Genomic DNA, 20,088 nt, shown 5'->3' with positions numbered 1-20,088 from the left:
TTAGCACTTTGGGAGGACATGGCAGGTGGATCTCTTGAGCCTAGGAATTTGAGACCAACCTGGGCAACATGGCGAAACCCCATCTCTACCAGAAAAAAACAAAAATTAGCTGGGCATGGTGGTGCACACCTGTAGTCCTAGTTACTTGGGAGGCTGAGGTGGGAGGATCACCTGAGCTTGGGAAGGTCAAGGCTGTAGGAGACAGAGTGAAACTGTGTCTCAAAAAAAAAAAAAGTAAAGTACTAAATGGCTAATGTATACAATACATAAATTATATCTCAATAAAGCTGTCCAAAAAAATAAGCATCAAACCAGCATTTGGTAGAGGGACATAAGGGAAATAAAACTCCCTTAGAAATATTATGAGAAAAACAAGGCACTTGGTATTTGCCTGTGCACCTAACCAAAGTTCACCAAGAGCTTCCTACTGATAGCAGCAAGTTCAGACCCTGAAACAAATCAGCAACATCCCATTAGACACTAGCATAGGGCAAAATGGTGTGGGTTATAAAAGACATTTAAAGGAACTAGGAAGACTATAAATCTAGACTGGATCAGCACAGATACTAATTTCTAAGCTAAAGTTTTCCAAAGAGTATTTTCCATGAAACACATTGGTTCTGTAAGATGTTAACAGATGTAACATGAAAAAAGGTTCTATAGTTAAATAAGCTTGGGAAACATTGAATTAAACAAAGTTGAAAAGATGTCCTTTAATGCAGGACGTCTCAGAGCCTTTAAAATATCAGTGGGCATTGTGATGGGATAGAGCATATAGTCTTTCCCAAAGAAATTTTTCTACGGAGCCTTTTCCCCCATGAAGCATCCCAAAGGATCAATATTCCTAATAGAATACTATAGGAAATGCTGGTCTAAACCCTGCATGGTGCGTGGCCAAGGGCTTCACCAATTCCTTCATAAGGATAAAATGGGAAATTAATATGGGAACTAGGTCGGGCGTGGTGGCTTACACCTGTAATCTCAGCACTTTGGGAGGCCAAGGTGAATAGATCGCTTGAGCTCAGGAGTTTGAGACCAGTCTAGGCAACATGGCAAAACCCCTTCTCTACAAAAAATACAAAAAATTAGCTGGGCATGGTGGTGCATGAATGTAATCCCAGCTACTCAGGAGGCTGAGGCGGGAGGATCGCTTGAGCCTGGGAGGCAGAGGTTGCAGTGAGCCAAGATTAAGCCACTGCACTCCAGCCTCGGTGCCAGAGACCCTGTCTCAAAAAAAAAAAAAAAAAAAAGTGGGGGGAACTATAATTTATACCTTGTACATAATTATGTTTAACTACGTAGTGAAATATATGTGGTTCTCACTCCACAGTTTGCATGTAGTTAATTCAATAAATCTTTTTTTTTTTTTGAGACGGAGTCTTGCTCTGTCACCCAGGCTAGAGTGCAGTGGCACAATCTCAGCTCACTGCAACCTCTGCCTCCTGGGTTCAAGCAATTTTCTGCCTCAGCCTCCCGAGTAGCTGGGATTACAGGTGCCCACCACCATGCCCGGCTAATTTTTGTATTTTTAGTAGGGACGGGATTTCACCATCTTGGCCAGACTGTTCTTGAACTCCCGACCTGGTTATCCACCCGCCTCCGCCTTCCAAAGTGCTGGGATTGCAGGCTTGAGCCACCGCGCCCGGCCAATTCAATAAATCTTAAAATACTCCTTCAGGTATTGTTCTCGATAGATGGGATGTACTCTGCTTATAACAGCCAAGAATCTGATGGCCAAATCAGAAAAAACCAGGCAAGGAGCCACAATCACTGGTCTTGTTTCTGCCTGGGTGTGGCCTCTTGTCATATGTTTAGACTTAGGGCTGGAACGGTCATTCAGAAAACACCATTCATAGCTCTATGTCCCCTCTTGCACGCACACTCACATACCTCACCACCATCACAGAAACTTAAAATTGACCTTCAATAACCAAACCATCTGATCCTCAATTTGCTATCTCTGAATAACAATAATAACAACAAATACAAGTACAGATTTGCTTGAACTCTCTCCTAAGAATGTAAAGCCTAGGAAGAAACTCCTGCGGGCGTGTGTCTACCCTCTCTCCCAGGCAGGCCTCTTTCCTAGATGACTTCCCTACTCCAGAGTCCCTCCCTGCAGCCAGAAGTTGATTTGGCTGTCCCACAGTGAGGTCTGTGGATCATGTGCCAATTTCTAAACTCCAGAGCAGACTCAAATCCAGAGCTGGTTCCCCTCCTTCCTTCCTTCCTTTCTCCTGCCCAGAAAGCCAGATTCCCATCAGAGCCTCCTTAAGAAACAATGACTTGGGACCCTGCTGAGCCACACCTCTTGTTTCCTTCAACCAGCACCTCTGGTTATCTGCCTCAGCCCAGTTCTCCCCTTCCCACACGCTCTAGAGCTCCCTGAACCAGTTCTCCCAGGTCTCTAGGAAGGCACGAAGCAGCTAAGCCCAAGAAGCTAAATTTCCCATGTTCCCTTTCCAGACACGAGGCTCCACCTGCCTTTTTAATGAGTTGAGAGGGTCCCTGAGACTAATCAGTTTTGAATGAAGAAGACTGTTTTCCATTTCTGCTCACTCTGGGCTATATAGGCAGTCAAGGGCAGCAGGCAGCTGGGGCTGGGAATGACTCAGCCTGAACCCCAGCTACCACAGAAGCACCTACCCACAGAGGCCACACTGGGACCTCTGAGAAGCCAAGTGACCTCTGAGTGATCTCACCCCAGAATCCTGCTCCTTTGGTACACCTTGCCTGGAAGAAACGCTTGGGCTCTGCTTCCACCCAACTGCAGCTTTTCAGGCTGGTCTCAGAAAAGGAAAGTACGTGTCCTTTTCCATTTTGACATCTTGCAGTGATGTAGTAATACATATATCCATTCCAGAAGGAATCAGTGAAAGAGCCCAGCTCCATCAGTCAGAAAAAAACCCATAGATTTGACTAGAATGATGGTAAAAGGCAAAGCCAGAAACTGCAACATAAAGCACTCAGACAAGAAAGGATTTTATTTTTTCTTCATCAAAGTGCTACTGGAAAGAAAATAACAACAACAAAACCCACTATGGCTCCTTGCTGCTACCACCAATTCTCTTGAATTCATCAAAGCAGGTTGCAGGGGAGAAGTATTCACTGGCAGATGAGTGTGTTTCTCAGCAGCCCTTTTGAGGCAGAGGGGGGCCGAGTGCCACTCTGACCTTTGGTTTTCCAGGACTTCTGGGTTCCTCATAACCCCAAGAATGTAGCTTCAGCAGTAGAGCAAAGGAAAACAGCAGCCTTCTCTGTTGTAAGAAGTCCCTGAGACCAAAAGGTACATGGGCTCCTGAGTTTCCCGAGGTGATGATGGTCTCTTCCTCCATCCAGGTGTCCATGCCACAAACTTGAGAGTCATCCTTAACTCTCTACCTCTCCATTCCACCTCCCAACAGATATCATATCCTGCCTATTCCACCTTATTAGTACCTGTGTATCTGTCCCATTGTGTTTCTCTGCTTCTGCAGGCCTTCATTATCTCCTAGCAGAATTATTACACCCACGTCTGTATTCGTTTTCCAACTTCCAATCTCATCTTCTCCAATCTCTCATCCACCACTAACCTAAACTCAGATTTGATCATGTTATTCCTTTAATTATAACTCTTCATTCATTCCCAATGCACTCCTTTGTTTCTTCTTCCATGCCCTTTCTTTGCTTGGCCTCATTTTGTCAGTTTGCCAAGCTTCTAGTACTCTTCCTATGGCCAGTTCCTAGGGCCTCTGTGAAGCCTTCCCTGACCACTCGACGACAGCCCTTCCTGCTTTCATTTGGTGCGCCTGGGCCTGGTTCTTCTCTTGCAGTGCTCATTATTCTATAGTGCCTCGATCTGAGTTCTAGACTGTGCATCTCCCTGGAGCAAAATTCTGTGCTATTGAGCCCAGAACAACATCTAGCAGAGAATAGGTTCTTACTTGGTGTTTGTTTGATGAGGAGATGAGTAGTAAGGAGCTGCAGTCTTGAACAAACCTGATCCTTAGTTTGTAATATAGGGCAGGAAAGAAGGGTGCCTCTGCCCAGGAGCCTGAGAAATACTGCTGGGTCATGAGCCACATGGACCCACTAGGAGAATCCAACCTTAAACTGAAAAGTCATCTGACCACAAGGAGGCAACTTAAGGTGCCCAGAACATAGAATATATATAGGTCAGTTTTCCACAGTGGCTACTTGCTATCTTTATAATGTTCTCTCCGTCACTTTCAGGAGCCGCTGTGGCCTACCCACTGAATTAATGTCCCGTCCTGACCATCCCCATCCATCCCTGAGTGTCAGGAAGCAGTAGAAGTCTGAAACTCCTTCCCAAGCTCATGTAATCAAAGAGTCAGAATCTCAGCATTCCTCACCCTCTCCCAAAGGAGGGTGTCACTCTTTCTCATGACACTTCATTGATCTCTACTCTTTTTGACATATATCTAAAAACCTTCCTATAGCCATCTGAGCCTTCTCTTGGCCACCCACTGGAGAGATCTTACTTGTCCCTGTATCCTTAAAGTACCTGATCTGAGTAGATGCTCATGAACTAAACAAATGAGTTAACTGATAACCTGGTTTCAGTGAGGCTAGAGTAACATTTCTTTCAGCTGTGCAGAGATCCTATCTGGTGCCACTTGCCATTCTTTAAGTCTCTTTGGTCCCTGAGAGCACAGGAGGCAGGGTGTTGCCTGACACAATTAAGTGCTTAAAAGCTCCATTTGTTCTTACAACAAATCTCTTCCTCTCCAATTGCAGCCGAAGAGAAGACATAGACTGTGCGGCTGCACCAACAAGCTGAGCAGACAGACAATAGGGCCAGAGAGCCTATCCCTGTTGCTCATACAAACAATATACCAAACTCAACCCAACTGATCAACAGAGAGCCTTGGGCTGCTGGGAACTTCTCTAGATCAGTGAAGTGTATGGCTCAGACACAGAGCTGATACACAAAATGTGCCTATCCCTGGCAGTTTCTTTGGGAGAATCTGTGCTCAGAAACACTCAGGATTGTCTGAAAGATAGATACAGCAGGAGTGGAGTCCAGTGGATACATCTCTAAGAGGAGCTCTCACTCCTTTCATAAGAAGACAGGAGGCTGAGTGCAGTGGCTCACGCCTGTAATCCCAGCACTTTGGGAGGCCAAAGTGGGCAGATCATGAGGTCAAGAGATCGATACCATCCTGGCCAACACGGTGAAACCCTGTCTCTACTAAAAATACAAAAATTAGCTGGGCGTGGTGGTGTGCGCCTGTAGTCCCAGCTATTCGGGAGGCTGAGACAGGAGAATCACTTGAACCCTGGAGGCAGAGGTTGCAGTGAGCCGAGATCACGCCACTGCACTCCAGCCTTGGCAACAGAGCGAGACTCCGTCTCAAAAGAAAAAAAAAAAAAAGGAGACAGGAAGAGACCATGGAGAGCTCTCAGGGATAGACCGGGCCTGGTTCAGCTGCTGAGTTGCAACAAGGCCAATTAAATAATTGGTGTGATGGGGAAAGGAGGGAAGCCACTCCTTTCAGGCAAACTCCCACCAGAGACAGGAGGCTCCATGCAGCTGTGACAACAGCAGCAGCAATAACAGGGCAGGGATCTCCTCCTCTTCCTCCCACTAGCTGAGATCTAATGCTTAAATTAGCACCTTGGAAACACCCAGATCTGCTGGCTGCCTTCTCTCCCAGTTCTGCCACGCCCCCAGGCCTTCTTTTCAAGCCTGAGTTTCTCTTTCAATTAAATAATTAAAAAAATAAAGATGTGCTGCCCCTAGAGTTTATCTTTCCAAGTAGGCAATGGCCTCTGGATTCTTCCCATCACTATGGGATGGGGAGAGTTATTTGATGATGGCGCCCATGTGACAAGCCTCTATCCATACAGCTTGGTCCAGAAAGGGGCAATGATGATGACACCAGCATTGCCTGGCTCCCTTGGGGCTTAATGAGTCAGCCCCTACTCTGCCCCCAGTGGAGGATCACACTAAGAGAGTGAGCAAGAGAAACAAACTTTGACAAACTGTGGGTTCAAGAGCAGGGTCACATCTGTGTCTGTGTTGCTAACCACTCTATCCCTAATACTCAGTTTAATATTTGGGACAGAGCAGATGCTCAATAATTATTTGATAAATCAATTGCTGAATCAATGATATCAGGTCTCTGTGGTATTCTTTAGAAGGGAGAGTGAGGAGCTGTTGTTTAAACTTTAAAGAGATAGTTTGTCTTCATCTCATCAATGGAAAAACAATCTAGGAAGGAGGAGAGACTTCCTAGAGGTCTCAATAAATGGCAAAAAAATGAAATAGGTCATAGCTAAGTCTGAGCCTGGGACCCTGGTTTTTATGGCCTATCCAAATACTCTTAAAGAGCCATTTTGCCCTCTTTTTTGCCCTTTACCTCTATGATATGCTATCTTGATTTTTTTTTTTTTTTTTTTTTTGAGACAGAGTCTTGCTCTGTTGCCCAGGCTGGAATGTAGTGGTAGGCACATGGCTCACTGCAGCCTCAACTCCTGGGCTCAAGTAATCCTCCTGCCTCGGCCTCCTGAGTAGCTGGTACTACAGGCATGCAGCACCATGCTGAGCTAATTTTAAATATTTTTGTAGAGATGGAGTCTCCCTGTGTTTCCCAGGCTAGACTATCTTAATTCTCTATGCCCCAAAACGAAGACTCCTGAAGAAACATCATACAAGATTCTGCTGGTCTCAACAATACACAGGGTATTTAAAGGGTTTTGAGGTGCCTCTGGAATACAACCTGGGGACAGAGGTCCGGAAGCGGGGCAATGTCTATGACCCTCAAATGAGGGATGACTATATTGCTATTTCCATAAGGCTCTCACTCAACCTCAATAAAGTATCCTCAGGCCAGGCATAGCAGCTCACTCTTGTAATCCTAGCATTTTGGGAGGCCGAGGTGGGCAGACCACTTGAGGTCAGGCATTTAAGACCAGCCTGGCCAACATAGCGAAACCCTGTCTCTACTAAAAATACAAAAATTAGCCATGCGTGGTGGCATGGGCCTATAATCCCAGCTACTTGGGAGGCTGAGGTAGGAGAATCGCTTGAATCCAGGAGGTGGAGGTTGCAATGGGCCAAGATCGTGCCACTGCACTCTAGCCTGGTTGACAGAGAGGGACCCTGTCTGAAAAAAAAAAAGTATTCTCTTGCAGACAAGGGTGACTTTAGCAGTTAAAAGGGTCTGAAGGCAGTCAGAGCTTTTCTAAGTGCCTCCTTGCCACAGATACTTCTCCAACTCCAGGGCCACACAGACCGGAAGCAGCTCAAGAGTTCTCTACCCAGCCAAACCACTATTCAGAATTTCAGGCAATAACAGAAGCACCAAGGACAACTGAGAGAGCCTGGTGGCTCTATTTCTTCTCCCCTTTCTTTGAACAGCTATTTCCTCCCTTTTTGGGAACCCCAGATGGGAAACAAGAAACAACTCATTGCTTCCTTTTCCTGACACACTTGAACCTCCTCTTCCTTCATCCACCCTCTATTTTGATTCTTCATTAGATGCTTAGAACTGGAAGGGCAATCTAGTTTGACAAGCCAGGTTAGCTAGAAAGAGAACTCAGAAAGGAAAATTATCTTCAGCCAGCCCAAAGTCCTTCTTTAAGTTCATGGGATGGACTTCTCTCCAGGATTTTCTGGCTCCCAAATAATCCAATGACGGCATGAGGCTAGGAAAAAGTCCTGCAACACCTCTCTCCGGTTTAATATTGTATGCTTCTGTACAACTTCTTTGTTTTGGCTCTTAGAACTGTCTAAGTAGTCATGAAAGGGGGAAAAAGCCTTTTGTCTCCTGCTAAGTGGCCACTAATGATTCTCTCTACCATCCCCCAAAAGGTGTGACAAAAAGGTGGTGATGGGTCCCTGCCAAGGCCCATCTTGGCTGCTGTAATGGGTAGGTTACTCGCCCAGGAAGCTACAAAGCACATCTGTCAGCCAGGGGGGTTATAGGCCCAAGGGTAGACCTGTTTCTGGCCACCCTGCCTAACACAGAAGCAGAACTTCAGAACTTGGAGAGCTCAGCTCTGCTCCAGCCAGCATGGCTCAGAGAAATGGGGCATCCACACTTTTGGGTTTGTAGCCCACCTTGCCTCCTTCCAATTCCAGCTCAGGCTCCAGGGGGATAAAGCGAACATAGCCTAGACATTCCCTCTCTTCCCCCCTCACTATACGAGCTGGCTAGGCCTCCACGTCTCCCACCCGGTTGCCTGACAGACAAGCGAGGTCAGGTAGCCCCCTGGGCGGTGGCCAGCAAGCATGGTCTCCCTTAGGCCTAGCCTCGGTGCACCCGAGTTGCCCTCCCCCTTCCATTCCCTCCGCGCCAGCAGCGATGACATCATTCCTCCCTGACTCCGGGACCGCGGACAGGCGGCAGGATCCGCGCCCAGCAAGGACTTCAGGCACGTAGGCCTAAGATGATGGGGGCTCTTCCCAACCAGTGGGCACAGGCAGCTCCAGCGCGACCCCACTTCCTCTCCCGTCGGTTCCCGAGCACTCTCATCTGCATCCCGATTCCCCATCTGGTCGCCGCGCACTCTCCTTCCCGGTTTAGATGCCCGCAGCCTGGTCTGCCTGCGCTCCCCACCGGAGAACGGAATTCCCAGGTTCTGCACCAACCACCTTCCCCCACTGGGTCCCTCGCCCCGGCCCAGCGTTCCTGTCCGTATATCCAGCGGACAGGCGGGCAGGCCCCTCCTCTTCTAAAAGCTGATTCCCAATCTCTCTTAGCCTGACGGCTCCCCCGCCCTAAGCATCACAGGCCTCTAGGGCTAAACGCCTCCCCACCGCCCATCCCAGCCCCCTGGGCCTGCCGCCGGCGTTGCCTCATGGCAGTTCCCTCGCCAGTCCCCGCTATGGGCCTCCGCTAGCGGTGTGCACCTTTGTGCCCCCTCCGTTCCATCCGACGGTGCTCTGCTTCCACCGACGGTGTCCTCCGCCCTTACAGGTTCCTTTGCTCTCATCCAGCATATTCTCCCACGGTTTTCTTGTCCTGCAAGTCCCCGTCCCCCGGCAATACGTTTTCAGGGATCTCTTTGCCCCATCCGATGGCGCCCCTCCGCACGATCCCCCCCGCCTGATTCCCTCCCTCCCCCTCAAGCGACTCCCCCTCCCGGCCTTGGCCTGCCCGCCGCCCGCCCCCTCACCAGCGGCTGCATCTCCGAGTGCGCGGTGGGCACCTGGAACCGGTCGATCTCCTCCATCATGGTGCCGGCGGGCGAGCGGGCCAGGGGCCGGGCGCGGCCGGGGACACCGACGGGACCGCGCGGGGCGGCGGCCCCAGGAGCCCGGCGGGTGGTGCAGACTAGGCCTCCCCGGACCAGTCGGGCGGGCAGGGGCCGGGCGGATGCAGGTGTGGGCAGGAGCGAGAGGTTCGCAGACTGGCTGAGGCCGGCGTGACTTCGTGGGCTTGCCTAGCACTACCGCGGCTGTGGCCGGGCCGAGCCGCAGGTCTTGCCTCGCCTCCTACTCCGCCGCCGCCTCCTGTCAGTAGCTCAGCCACTGCGGTGACTCGGCAACTCCACTTCCGGGTCCGGGACACCGCCCGGAGCTTGCATTATTCATGAGGAGGCGGTGTCTGGGGACCCCAGCCCCACCCACATGCGAGAGTTCCGAACGCGCGGGAGCCCGGCTGTGATTCCTGAGGGGGCGGGGCTTAGTGGAGACTCGCTAGCCGCGCGCCCAACTCCGCCTCCTTCCCGGGCCGGCTGGGCGCGCCAGAAGCGCCTGCGCCTTGGCTGCTGGTCGGTTGCTGGGTAACCGCGTCAGGGAGTTGGATTCTATCCTGCAAGGGCACGGGGACCCACAACAACGGCTGTCCCTAAAGAACCGTTGCGACTGGTAATTGAAGTGGAAGAGAGTCCAGATTTCTTGTGTGTGGTCAAGGAGACGGACAAACTTTTTGTCTTCAGACGAGGGAGCGTTTTGTAGGCTCTCCAGGGGTTGAGATGCTTCCTGCTTCTGCGAAGGCTCCCCATAAACAGCCTCGTAAGCAGGTAACGCACGCACACCTTCCTTCTGATGACCTCTGACTTTCGTCGTCGCCAGTGACCACTAATCATACTTCTCCTACTGATCCTTGATCTTTTCTCTGTTGACCCCAGCCTTCTCACCCCCGTGACCTCTGGCAAGTGCTCCCACTGACCTCTGACTCTGTCCTACTCTTTCCCACTAATCCCGGCCTCCTCTCCCATACTACCCCAACCCACCGTTTCTTACCTCTCTCCTTTTATCCACCATTCCCATCTCTTCACTTCACTTTACCCCATGGACTCATTCTGACCAGTCTATTCTCCTTAACTGCCCCATCCCCGTTCCCACGAGTCCCTTCCTCCTTGTCCTCACATTCTTGTCCCAAAGGAATTTTTCTTTTTCTTTTTTCTTTTTTTTGAGACAGAGGCTCGCCCTGTAGCCCAGGCTAGAGTGCAGTGGCGCCATCTCAGCTCTCTGTAACCTCTGCCTCCTGGGTGCAAGCGATTCTCCCACTTCAGCCTGCCGAGTAGCTGGAACCAAAGGCATAGGCCACCACGCCCGGCTAAATTTTGTATTTTTGGTAGAGACGGGCTTTCGCCATTTGCCCAGGCCCGTCTCTAACTCCTGAGCTCAAGCGATCCTCCTACCTTGACCTTCCGAAGTGCTGGGATTACAGGCGTGAGCCACTGCACCCAGCCTCAAAGGCATTCTTTATCCAACCCTTTGCTGTGTGCCTAGCTCCAGGCTAGGTGGAAACACAGGCCTTGCTGTTTGGGAGCCCACAGAGGGTGTGCAAGAGAACTAAACAGAATACAGGACAGGCTATGTGCAGGAGTGTGATTTTATTTTCTGTGCTGAGAGATTTATGAGGAGAGAGAGGGCAGGCAAAGAGGAAGAGGAGAGAGGCCGTTTTCTCATCCCTGTCCCCACCCCCACAGTGCACAACCCAAACACTCCGCCCTAACTATTTCTAGAGCCTCATATGTCTCTCTTCCCTGCGAGCCCCTGGTCCACTCCTATGGTTCATTCAGCTATGTGAACATTATGCTCTTATTACCACCTGGACAGATGTCATCCCTTCTCACAGGAAACCCGAGTCATCCCCCACTTAACCCACTGAGCACAGAGTTCCGCTTTCTTCCTCAGCATCACCACGGAAGGCAAGGCAGTCCCAGTTTCCCAAGGAGTCTTCTGTGGTGAAGCAACTCAGTCCTTCAGGAACTTTTTCCAAACCCTTTATGAATTACCACTCAGGCTAATGTGCAGTTTCTAGCTCTGGAAAGCAGGACTTCTATTTATTTATTCCAGATTTACCCCACTCAAGTCTAGGTATATTGAGGTTTAGAGAGCCAATCTCCATGCTACTTATGACTTTGCATATTTTGGTCTGGCCACCTCCATGTTAGCCTTTGCTCCTCTGCCTCTTTTACCTGGGCTTCTGTAGCAGATGGACCTGACTTTCTTAGGTCTCTGCAGCCTTGGGGAAGCTGCTAGTCCCATATGAACATGCCCTAATTTTATGTTGGGGTTGGGCTTTATGTTGAAGTTCATGTACTGTGTTTGAGCCTCCTGACCCTATATTTACAGGCAGTTTGCTTTTATTTATTTTTTATTTTTGAGACGGAGTTTTGGTCTTGTCACCCAGGGTGGAGTGCAGTGGCACAATCTTGGCTCACTGCAACCTCCACCTCCCTGATTCAAGGGACCTGCCTCAGCCTCCCAAGTAGCTGGGGTTACAGGCACGTGCCACCATGCCTGGCTAATTTTTTTTTTTTTTTTTTTTTTTTTTGAGACGGAGTCTTGCTCTGTCACCCAGGCTGGAGTGCAGTGGTGTGATCTTGGCTCACTGCAAGCTCCGCCTCCTGGGTTCACATCATTCTCCTGCCTCAGCCTCCCAAGTAGCTGGGACTATAGGCGCCTGCCACCACGCCCAGATAATTTTTTTGTATTTTTGGTAGAGACAGGGTTTCACTGTGTTAGCCACGATGGTCTCGATCTCCTGACCTCGTGATCTGCCCGCCTCGGCCTCCCAAAGTGCTGGTATTACAGGTGTGGGCCACCACACCCAGCCAATTTTTGTATTTTTAGTAGAGACGGGGTTTCACCATATTGGTCAGGCTGGTCTCGGACTCCCGACCTCAGGTGATCCACAGGCCTAGGCCTCCCAAAATGCTGGGATTACAGGGGTGAGCCCCCGCGCCCCAGCAGTTTGCTTTTAAAATAAACATTATTGAGGTTTGGTTTACATATAATAGAATGTACCATTTTAGTTGTACGTGTTGACAAATTTTAACAAATTTACACACGTATAAGCCACCACCACACTCAAGATATAGGATACTTTCTCTATCCCAAGAAGTTCCCTGTGCTTCATCCCACCTCCTATGCCCCACCCCTGGCCTGCCTAAGTAACCACAGATCTGCTTTCTGTCATTACAGATTCGATTTGTCTTTTCTAGCAACTTGCAGTTTGAACAAGCTTGGGTATGGGTTTCTCTAGCCCATTAGGGAGACATTAGAGACTAGTTACACTGAAAGCAGGGAGAGGTGACAGCAGACAGAAAGCAGAAAAAACTGGGTCAACTGGCCCCGTACACATCAGCACTGCCCCATGGAGGGAAGGTTTGTTTTAGTTCAGAGTAAATATTGGTGTGTGGGGTGTGAGAAAAGGTTGGGTTGTGCTAGGTTGTATTCATCATTTTCTTGCCTCAGTGAAGACCAATTTGAGTCAGTGCTAATCAGGTGTGGGATGCCCTAGAGATGTTTGAGAAGTTGTCCCCGTCCTCTGGGAGTTCAGTTCAATGGGGGAGACAGAACACAGGCAGAAAAAGATAAAGGAGGCTGGGATCCCTGGGGATGAAGGGGAGAGAGGCCTGCAGGTTAGAGCAGCAGAAAGGTTTCAGGGAGGAGGTAGGTAAGACTGGGTTGCCAGGGGTGAGGGAAGATCAGGGTTGGGTTTGTTAGAGGGTAGAGAGGAGTTTAAATTCCATTTGTTCATATCACTCCACTAGTTGCCTTTTAATGGTTCCTTGTTGCTCTCAGGATAAGTCCCAAAAGTCCAATTTGCTTGGTATGGCCTTTGCCACCCTGCGTGGTCTTGCCTTTGCTACCCATCCTACTTCAAACCTCACCATTTCTTTATGAAAATTCCACAATCCCAGCAAACTGAACTGCCCTCACTTCCTGGAAAGTGATATTCACACTGTTTATCTCCTCTAAGCTTTTGAAATCTTTTCTGTTTGTGTCTACCTACTCCACTCCACCCTACCCCAAATCTTTCCTTCATATCCTATTCATACTTCGGGCCTAAGCTTGGCCTTCATATTCTTCTACAAAGGATTAAGTCCCCTTTCTGGAGGCAGGATAGGGTGATATCCCCTCTAGACTATAAACTCTGTTATGGTAAGGATCATGTCTGTCTTGTTCATTGTTGATTCCCCTCTACCTAGCACAATACCTGGAATATATTAAATTCTAAGAAAATGAGTTCAATATGAATGCTGAATGCCCTAAGTTGTTCTTGGAAATTATCATCTGAATGTGTTTGAAGGATGGGAAGGGGTGAAGCTGGGATGGGGAGACTAGTGGGGAATTATAACAAGAAAATGTAATTGTGTAAGTATGGTTTTCCAGGTACATGTTTACATCTGCTTTGGCAGTAGGGCTATGAATGATTCAAATTTGAACCACACATATCCATGCCTTAAGAGATGGGTTTTGGAGACTAAGAGATAAAAATATTGATGTGTAAATATTCATGCAGTAATTATTTATTGTGCCTACTCTGTGTTAGGTTCTGTTCTAGGTATTGGTGATATAGCAAGAAACAAAACAAACAAAAATCCCTGCTCTCATGGAGCTTATTTTTTAGTTGGAGGTAAAGTGGCAATAAATAAATTTGTAAAATATATAGTATATTAGATGGTGATAGATGCCAAGAAGAAAACTAAATCAGAGAAGTAGACTAAGAAGTTCAGGGAATCAGAAGATTATCATTTAAATAAGATGGACAGGGAAGGTGTTACAGAGGTGGCATATGAGCAAAGACCTGAAAGAAATGAAAGAGCTATGCAATATCTGGGGGTGGGGTGTGGGGGGTGGGGTGAAGGGGTGGGATAGGGGAGGCATTCCAGACAGATGGCATAGAAAGTATGAAGTCCCTGAGATGGGAGCCTGCTACGCATGTTCTGGATCAGCAAGGAAGGGAGTAGGGAATGTGGCAGGAGATAAGGTCAAAGAGGTACATTCCCCTACCCCATAGAGTTAATCAAATAACCCATGGCATATTAAATTGGTCATTATGGAGCTCCATAAATCATAATTTGTAATTAAAATGCTTGAATGTCAGGCACCATAGACCATGACCAGCTCAAAACATCACTGGTAATGCCCCAATAGCAAAGCGTCCTTCCTGAAAATTGTGAGAGTGCCAACTGGCTGCATGTATACATGTACAGGAGGAGCTTTGCAGCGTTGCCAAACATTGCCTGGCAGCCAAACTTCTTAGTAGAAAACCGAATTAGAATCTTCTGTGAACTCCAGTTAAAAGCTAATTTTAGTTTATGACTAACAAATTTTAGTACCCCTTTATAACTCGGTTGGTTACCATAAAAAAAAAAAATCAGAGTCTGGAATTTTACATCATTCTCCTGTAAAAGCCAAAGAAAAGACTTATTTTGGATCATTTTGTGGTCTCTCAAGAGGCTCCTATGGTGCAATACTTTTAGAAATATTGATCTAGATTAGGGGTGACTAGGGTAGGAGTGAGTGGGCAGGGTTGGGCATAAGGCCAGAAGAGAGTCTTGGATGATTCAGAGATTTTGAGCCTGGTGATGGGGCCTGGTATCCATAGATGAAAAGATAGGAGGTGAACAGAATGTAGGGGAAGGTGATGTGTTTCTGTATGTCCAAAGTAAGATAGCTTCACTCCTGTGACCTCAGTGTCATTCTTACACATATATTCCTCAAGCCCTAGATATGATCTTTTACTCCCTTACCTCTTAAATATCTCTCAAATTAAACTACTTTTTTCATATACACTGCCACCTCCCTAGCCCAGCCTACAATCATCTCTCACCAAAGAGTGCTGTAAAAGCCTAGTAACTAGTCTTCCTTCATTCACTTGTGCCCTTTCCAATCCATTCTCTACACTGCATGAAAAGTGGTCTTTTCAAACTGTCAATCTGATTGTGCCATCCCCCACTCAGAACACTTCAGTGACTTCCCATTGCTCTTAGGATAGGGAGCAGATTTTTAGATAATCCCTCCAGAGACCTGAATGGGCCTGAGACCTACCCGGGTCTCTATACCTTAATTTGTACCACTCTTCTCCATTATTGCTGTACCTTAGTTCTATGTGCTGCCCCCTCTTTCTGGAATGCTCTTCACACCCTCCCTCACACATGTACTCACTCCTAAGATTTCAGCCCCCAAATCAATCCCCACAACCTGCCCCCAATGCCCCCTGACCTGTTATGGAAGGTAGGGTAAGTTTCCTCTGTTACATAGCCTCATTGCTCTGTGTTCCTTTCTTCCATAGCATGCATCACGGTTTGTAATTATTCACTTATTTGTGTAATTATTTGATTATTGTATGTCTCCCCCATTAGATTGTGAGCTCCTTGAGAGCAGGGCCTGGGGATGTTTTTGCTTATATCTGTATTCTCAGCCCCTAAAACAGTGGCCGTGATGACATCAGAAGCTCTTGATGAATGTTGAATGAATGATCAACTGTGGTTGGGGAAGTAGCACAGGGTTCTATGGAAGCACGTGGTAGGGGGTCTTCATTCTGATTCTGGGGGAATTAGGGAAGACTTCTGGGGGGACCACCAGTATTTAAGGTTTGGATAGAAGAAGAAGAGTCCAAAATGGAGAATAAGAAGGAGTAATCAGAGAAGTAAGAAGACAACAAGGAAAAATAATATCCCAGAAGCCAAAGGAAGGATGTGTTTCAGTGAAACTGTATGGTCAACCAAGTTGCATGTTGCTAAGGTGTCAATGAAGATAAACACTAAGATATAACTATTAGATTTAATAACTTGGAAGTTATTGGGGACCTTGGAAAGGACAATTTCAGAGTGAAAAGCTAAACTGAATTGAGCTAAGAAGGCAGTAAGAACTATGTAGGCAAAGATTGTTTTTGTTAAGATGAAAGACTTGAATATATTAAGTGCTGAGGGGAAGGATCCTGAACGGAGAGAGAAGTTGAAGATAAAGGAGAAAGATTAAATAATGACTAGAGCCAAGTCTCTGAGGAAATGATGTTGTGGACAGGAGGAGGCACACTTTGTAACAGGACAGGAGAAGGGATGGATACAGTTGATGATAATTTTGAGGTTTAGCAGCAGAAAGCTGAGAGAGTTTTTTCTTCTTTTCCCCTAGTTGTGTTATGGAATTCCTTCTGGAAGTGATAACTAGAAAACTATTTTTGCCAATGGCAGTTCCATTTTGTTATGATTATAGTCATGCTATTTTCAGAGTTATGGTCTGAGGTTTGTCATGCACAATTATCAGATTACAAAACAGCTGTGAGCATTTGAGGCCAGAACTTGTTTTCCTCCCCTGTGCACTAGGGGGCCTAGCACATTGTTAGCACTCAGTACATGCCAGGTACTCAAATAATAATGGCAGAGGGCTCTTGTGCTCGTTGCTGGGCTTTGCAGCCTGCAAGTTGATGCTAAGGAATAATGTTGACTCTCTGGCTCCAGCTGTGAGCAAGCCACATGAAATTGTTTTCTGCCAGTTAGGAATTTGTATCAAGTGTTCAATCTTTGCAGTCACTGAGCACTGACAGAGTTGTATGCAAGAAGCGAGCAAAGGACACAGCTGTTGTAACTTTAGTTTCACTGGTTTGAGTCTCACAGCACTTTGTCCCACTCATAGAGTCACTGGATTCTGGTTTGTATTGTGGATTTATGTCCTCTGTTTATCTCACCTCCTAGATTGAGAACCCTGGGTGTGAGAACCAACTCAATCTTGGTTCCTCTTTGGCTGTCATCCGAGGACCTGGCACATAGCAGATGCTTAATAAATGCTGGATGAATGAATAATGACTGAATGAGTTAGTTGATGAGTGAATAAGTGAGTGATGGGAAGATATGTACTGTGCTACTCTGAACACTAACTTTTCTTTCTCGGCCTGCAGAAGAAGCAATTCATGCCTCCTTTATCCTAGTTAAAGCAGCCTAATCCTATTAATTATGTAGGGACTCTACCCCTAATGTTAAGCTTATTATTCTACTTTTATTCTTACATCACATCCATTCGCTTATTTACTTATTTTCTCAATGTGTCATGTATTCAGCCTCAAATCTTATTTGGGAACAAACTGGAGTGTATATGGACAAAATAATCTGCTGTTCCTTGGAGGGTCATCTGCTTCTGTGCCTCTGTGTCTTTATTAATTATTTTGTTCCCTCTGCATGGAATGCCCAAGTCTTCTCTACTCTTTCTGCCCTTTACAGACCTGGCAAACTCTAAGGCACATTACTTTAGTTAAGCTCTTTAAGTTACAAAGAACAGAGGCTCACTCAAGTTACCTCAGATAAAAAAGGATGAGAGAAGGGAGAAGGTATATATGTGGGGAGTTACAGATGGTTATTATAAGTATATAGATAACCTAGAATTGAAATTGGAAAACAATTGATTCTGAAACAGGTATAGGGACCAACTACTTTCTCCATATCTCTCACGGCCTCTCTATTTCTCTTAACAACTATGTTTCATTCTTATTCTTATTTCCCAAGTGGCCAGATTTCCATGGTCTCCGCTCCCTCATAATTTTAGTCTGTTTCCAGCTTATCATAGCTGTTCTGACCTCTCTACCTCATAAACATTTCCATGAATATCTCCATCCAACTACTGGTTCTCCCTGTAGTCCTAGTTCAAATTCTTAAGAAGGGAATCTGATTGACCCTAGCTCATCTGTTCATGCTAGGCAATGTCAGCAAGGGACAAGATCCTATGGCTCTTTAAGCAACCAAAGCTAGAAGGAGGTATTCTCTTTGCTCAGCTCCTCCAGTGGAAGATATAACTTGCTTTACTCTAAAGTAACTTCCATATTGTTTCTGGTAAATCTCTTTCTCATGAATTGTGCAGGAAGGGGCCTCAGATTTCTTCTAGTCCAATGCTTTCATTCAGGGCTGATATTTACATTACAAAAGGTCCTGTCTTATAAAAGCCTTTACTATAGGGTTTTAAAAATAGCACATTTCTGCAATGAATTTTAAAATACAGCACACAGGCCAGGCATGATGGCTCATGGCTGTAATCCTAGCACTTTGGGAGGCTTAGGCAGGAGGATCACTTGAGCCTAGGAGTTTGAGACCAGCCTGGACAACACAGCAAGACCCCATCTCTACACACACACACACACACACACACACAAATTAGCCAGGTTGCATGCACCTGTAGTCCCAGCTACTCAGGAGGCTGAGGCAGGAGGATCCCTTGAGCCCAAGAGTTCAAGACTCCAGTGAGCTATGATTGTTACCACTGCACTCCAGCATGGGCAACAGAGTGAGAACCTGTCTCTAAAATAAATGAAAAAAATGCAGTATACTTTATATATAACCTTAAAGACCTTGATTTAGGGGATTTATATTCTGGCCATGGTGCAGAAATCTACACTGGACTTTCCCTCACACTGTAAACAGCTGTAAGCCTGGACACAATATATGACACTAATATTTTTAGGTATTGGACAATAGACACCATAGGACAGTGATTCCTGAGGGAAGGAAAACACTCAACGTGAGTCACATATTTACCCTTGCTCTCTGCCTAAGGACAATTTCTTGATCATGGCTCAGAGAGGTAGATCCAAAGGAGAGCATGATAGTACCAGGGAGTAACACAGATGTTGGGATTAGCAGGCAATGTCTTTAAAGCAGCTGTTATAAATATATTTATGGACATAAAGGAAATATTGTTTTAATGGATGCACGGATGGAGAATCTAAGCAGAAAAATGGAAACAGTAGAAAAATACAATATCAGAAATAAAAAATTCGTTGGATAGGCCTAACAGCTGAATGTGAAGATGGATCCATGGAAATTGTTTAATCTGAAGAACGGAGAGGAAGAAGGTTTTTTTTTTTTTTTTTTTTTTGAGATGGAGTCTTGCTCTGTCTCTTAGGCTGGAGTGCAGTGGCACGATCTCGGCTCACTGCAAGCTCCTCCTTGAGGTTCACGCCATTCCCCTGCCTCAGCCTCCCAAGTAGCTGGGACTACAGGCGCCCTCCACCATGCCTGGCTAATTTTTTTTTTTTTTTTTGTATTTTTAGTAGAGATGGGGTTTCACCATGTTAGCCAGGGTGGTCTCGATCTCCTGATCTCGTGATCCACCAGTCTCGGCCTCCCAAAGTGCTGGGATTACAGGCATAAGCCACCGCGCCCGGCCAAGAAGGTTTTGTTTGGTTTTGTTTTGTTTTTCTTGTAAAAAGAGAGCCTGGCTGGGCATGGTGTCTCATACCTATAATCCCAGCACTTTGGGAGGCTGAGACGGGAGGATCACTTGAGCCCAGAAGTTTGACACCAACCTGGACAACATAAAAAAACCTCGTCTCTACAAAAAATTTAAAAATTAGCCAGGTATGGTGGTATGCCCCTGTGGTCCCGCTATGTGGGAGGCTGAAGTGGAAGGATAGCTTGAACCCAGGAGATCAAGGCTGCAGTGAGCTGTGGCTGTGCCACTGCACTGCAGTCTGGGTGACAGAGTGAGACCCTGTCTCAAAAAAAAAAAAAAGAGAAAAGAAAAGAAAAAACAGGTGCCCTGTTACTGAGGCTCCATTAAAAAATAACAATAATAAAAGAGAGGGCCTTAGTGAGCTATGGAATATATTATATATGTATTTGGAACATGTGTGTAGTTGGAATACCAGAGGGAAAAAGAGGAGGAAAAAATATTTGAAGAAATAATGGTCAAAAGTTTTCTAAACTTGGTGGAAAACATATTGGACTATCAGAAACTCAGTGAGCCCCAAGCAGGATAAATACAAATAAAACCACATCTAGGTCTTTCATAGTCAAACTACCGAAAACCAAAGATAAAACTAAAACCTTGGAAGTAGCCAAAGAAAAATGACACATTGCATACAGGGAAACAATTATATGAATTATGGTTGACTTCTCATCATAAAC

The 20,088-nt window shown here is 46.6% G+C and overlaps 2 protein-coding genes across 28 annotated transcripts in view; one reads left to right on the top strand and one right to left on the bottom strand.

Annotated features, from left to right (window-relative positions):
* FAM219A (family with sequence similarity 219 member A) overlaps positions 1-9,527 on the bottom strand; it is a 58,647-nt gene extending 49,120 nt beyond the window's left edge. For 2 of the 21 annotated variants that reach the window (XM_063609065.1, XM_055293938.2), the window contains exon 1: positions 9,124-9,518. In XM_063609065.1, the coding sequence (XP_063465135.1) occupies positions 9,124-9,183 (60 nt within the window). In that variant the 5' untranslated portion in view covers positions 9,184-9,518. Of the gene's footprint in view, positions 1-8,857; positions 8,970-9,123 lie in introns of all 21 variants that reach the window. The other 19 variants (XM_063609067.1, XM_063609072.1, XM_063609064.1 and 16 more) reach the window with 17 other exon arrangements.
* Positions 9,528-9,695: 168 nt separating this feature from the next.
* Positions 9,696-20,088, top strand: part of DNAI1 (dynein axonemal intermediate chain 1) — a 66,072-nt gene continuing 55,679 nt past the window's right edge. For 4 of the 7 annotated variants that reach the window (XM_063609822.1, XM_055293895.2, XM_063609823.1 and 1 more), the window contains exon 1: positions 9,748-9,972. In XM_063609822.1, coding sequence (XP_063465892.1) covers positions 9,925-9,972 — 48 coding nt within the window. In that variant the 5' untranslated portion in view covers positions 9,748-9,924. Of the gene's footprint in view, positions 9,973-20,088 lie in introns of all 7 variants that reach the window. The other 3 variants (XM_055293896.2, XM_055293894.2, XM_055293898.1) reach the window with 2 other exon arrangements.

This window comes from Symphalangus syndactylus, chromosome 9, assembly GCF_028878055.3.
Source record: "Symphalangus syndactylus isolate Jambi chromosome 9, NHGRI_mSymSyn1-v2.1_pri, whole genome shotgun sequence".
Taxonomy (NCBI): Eukaryota; Metazoa; Chordata; class Mammalia; order Primates; family Hylobatidae; genus Symphalangus; species Symphalangus syndactylus.
The sequence above is the reverse complement of the archived record's forward strand: the minus strand, read 5'-3'. Positions and strand labels throughout refer to the sequence as shown.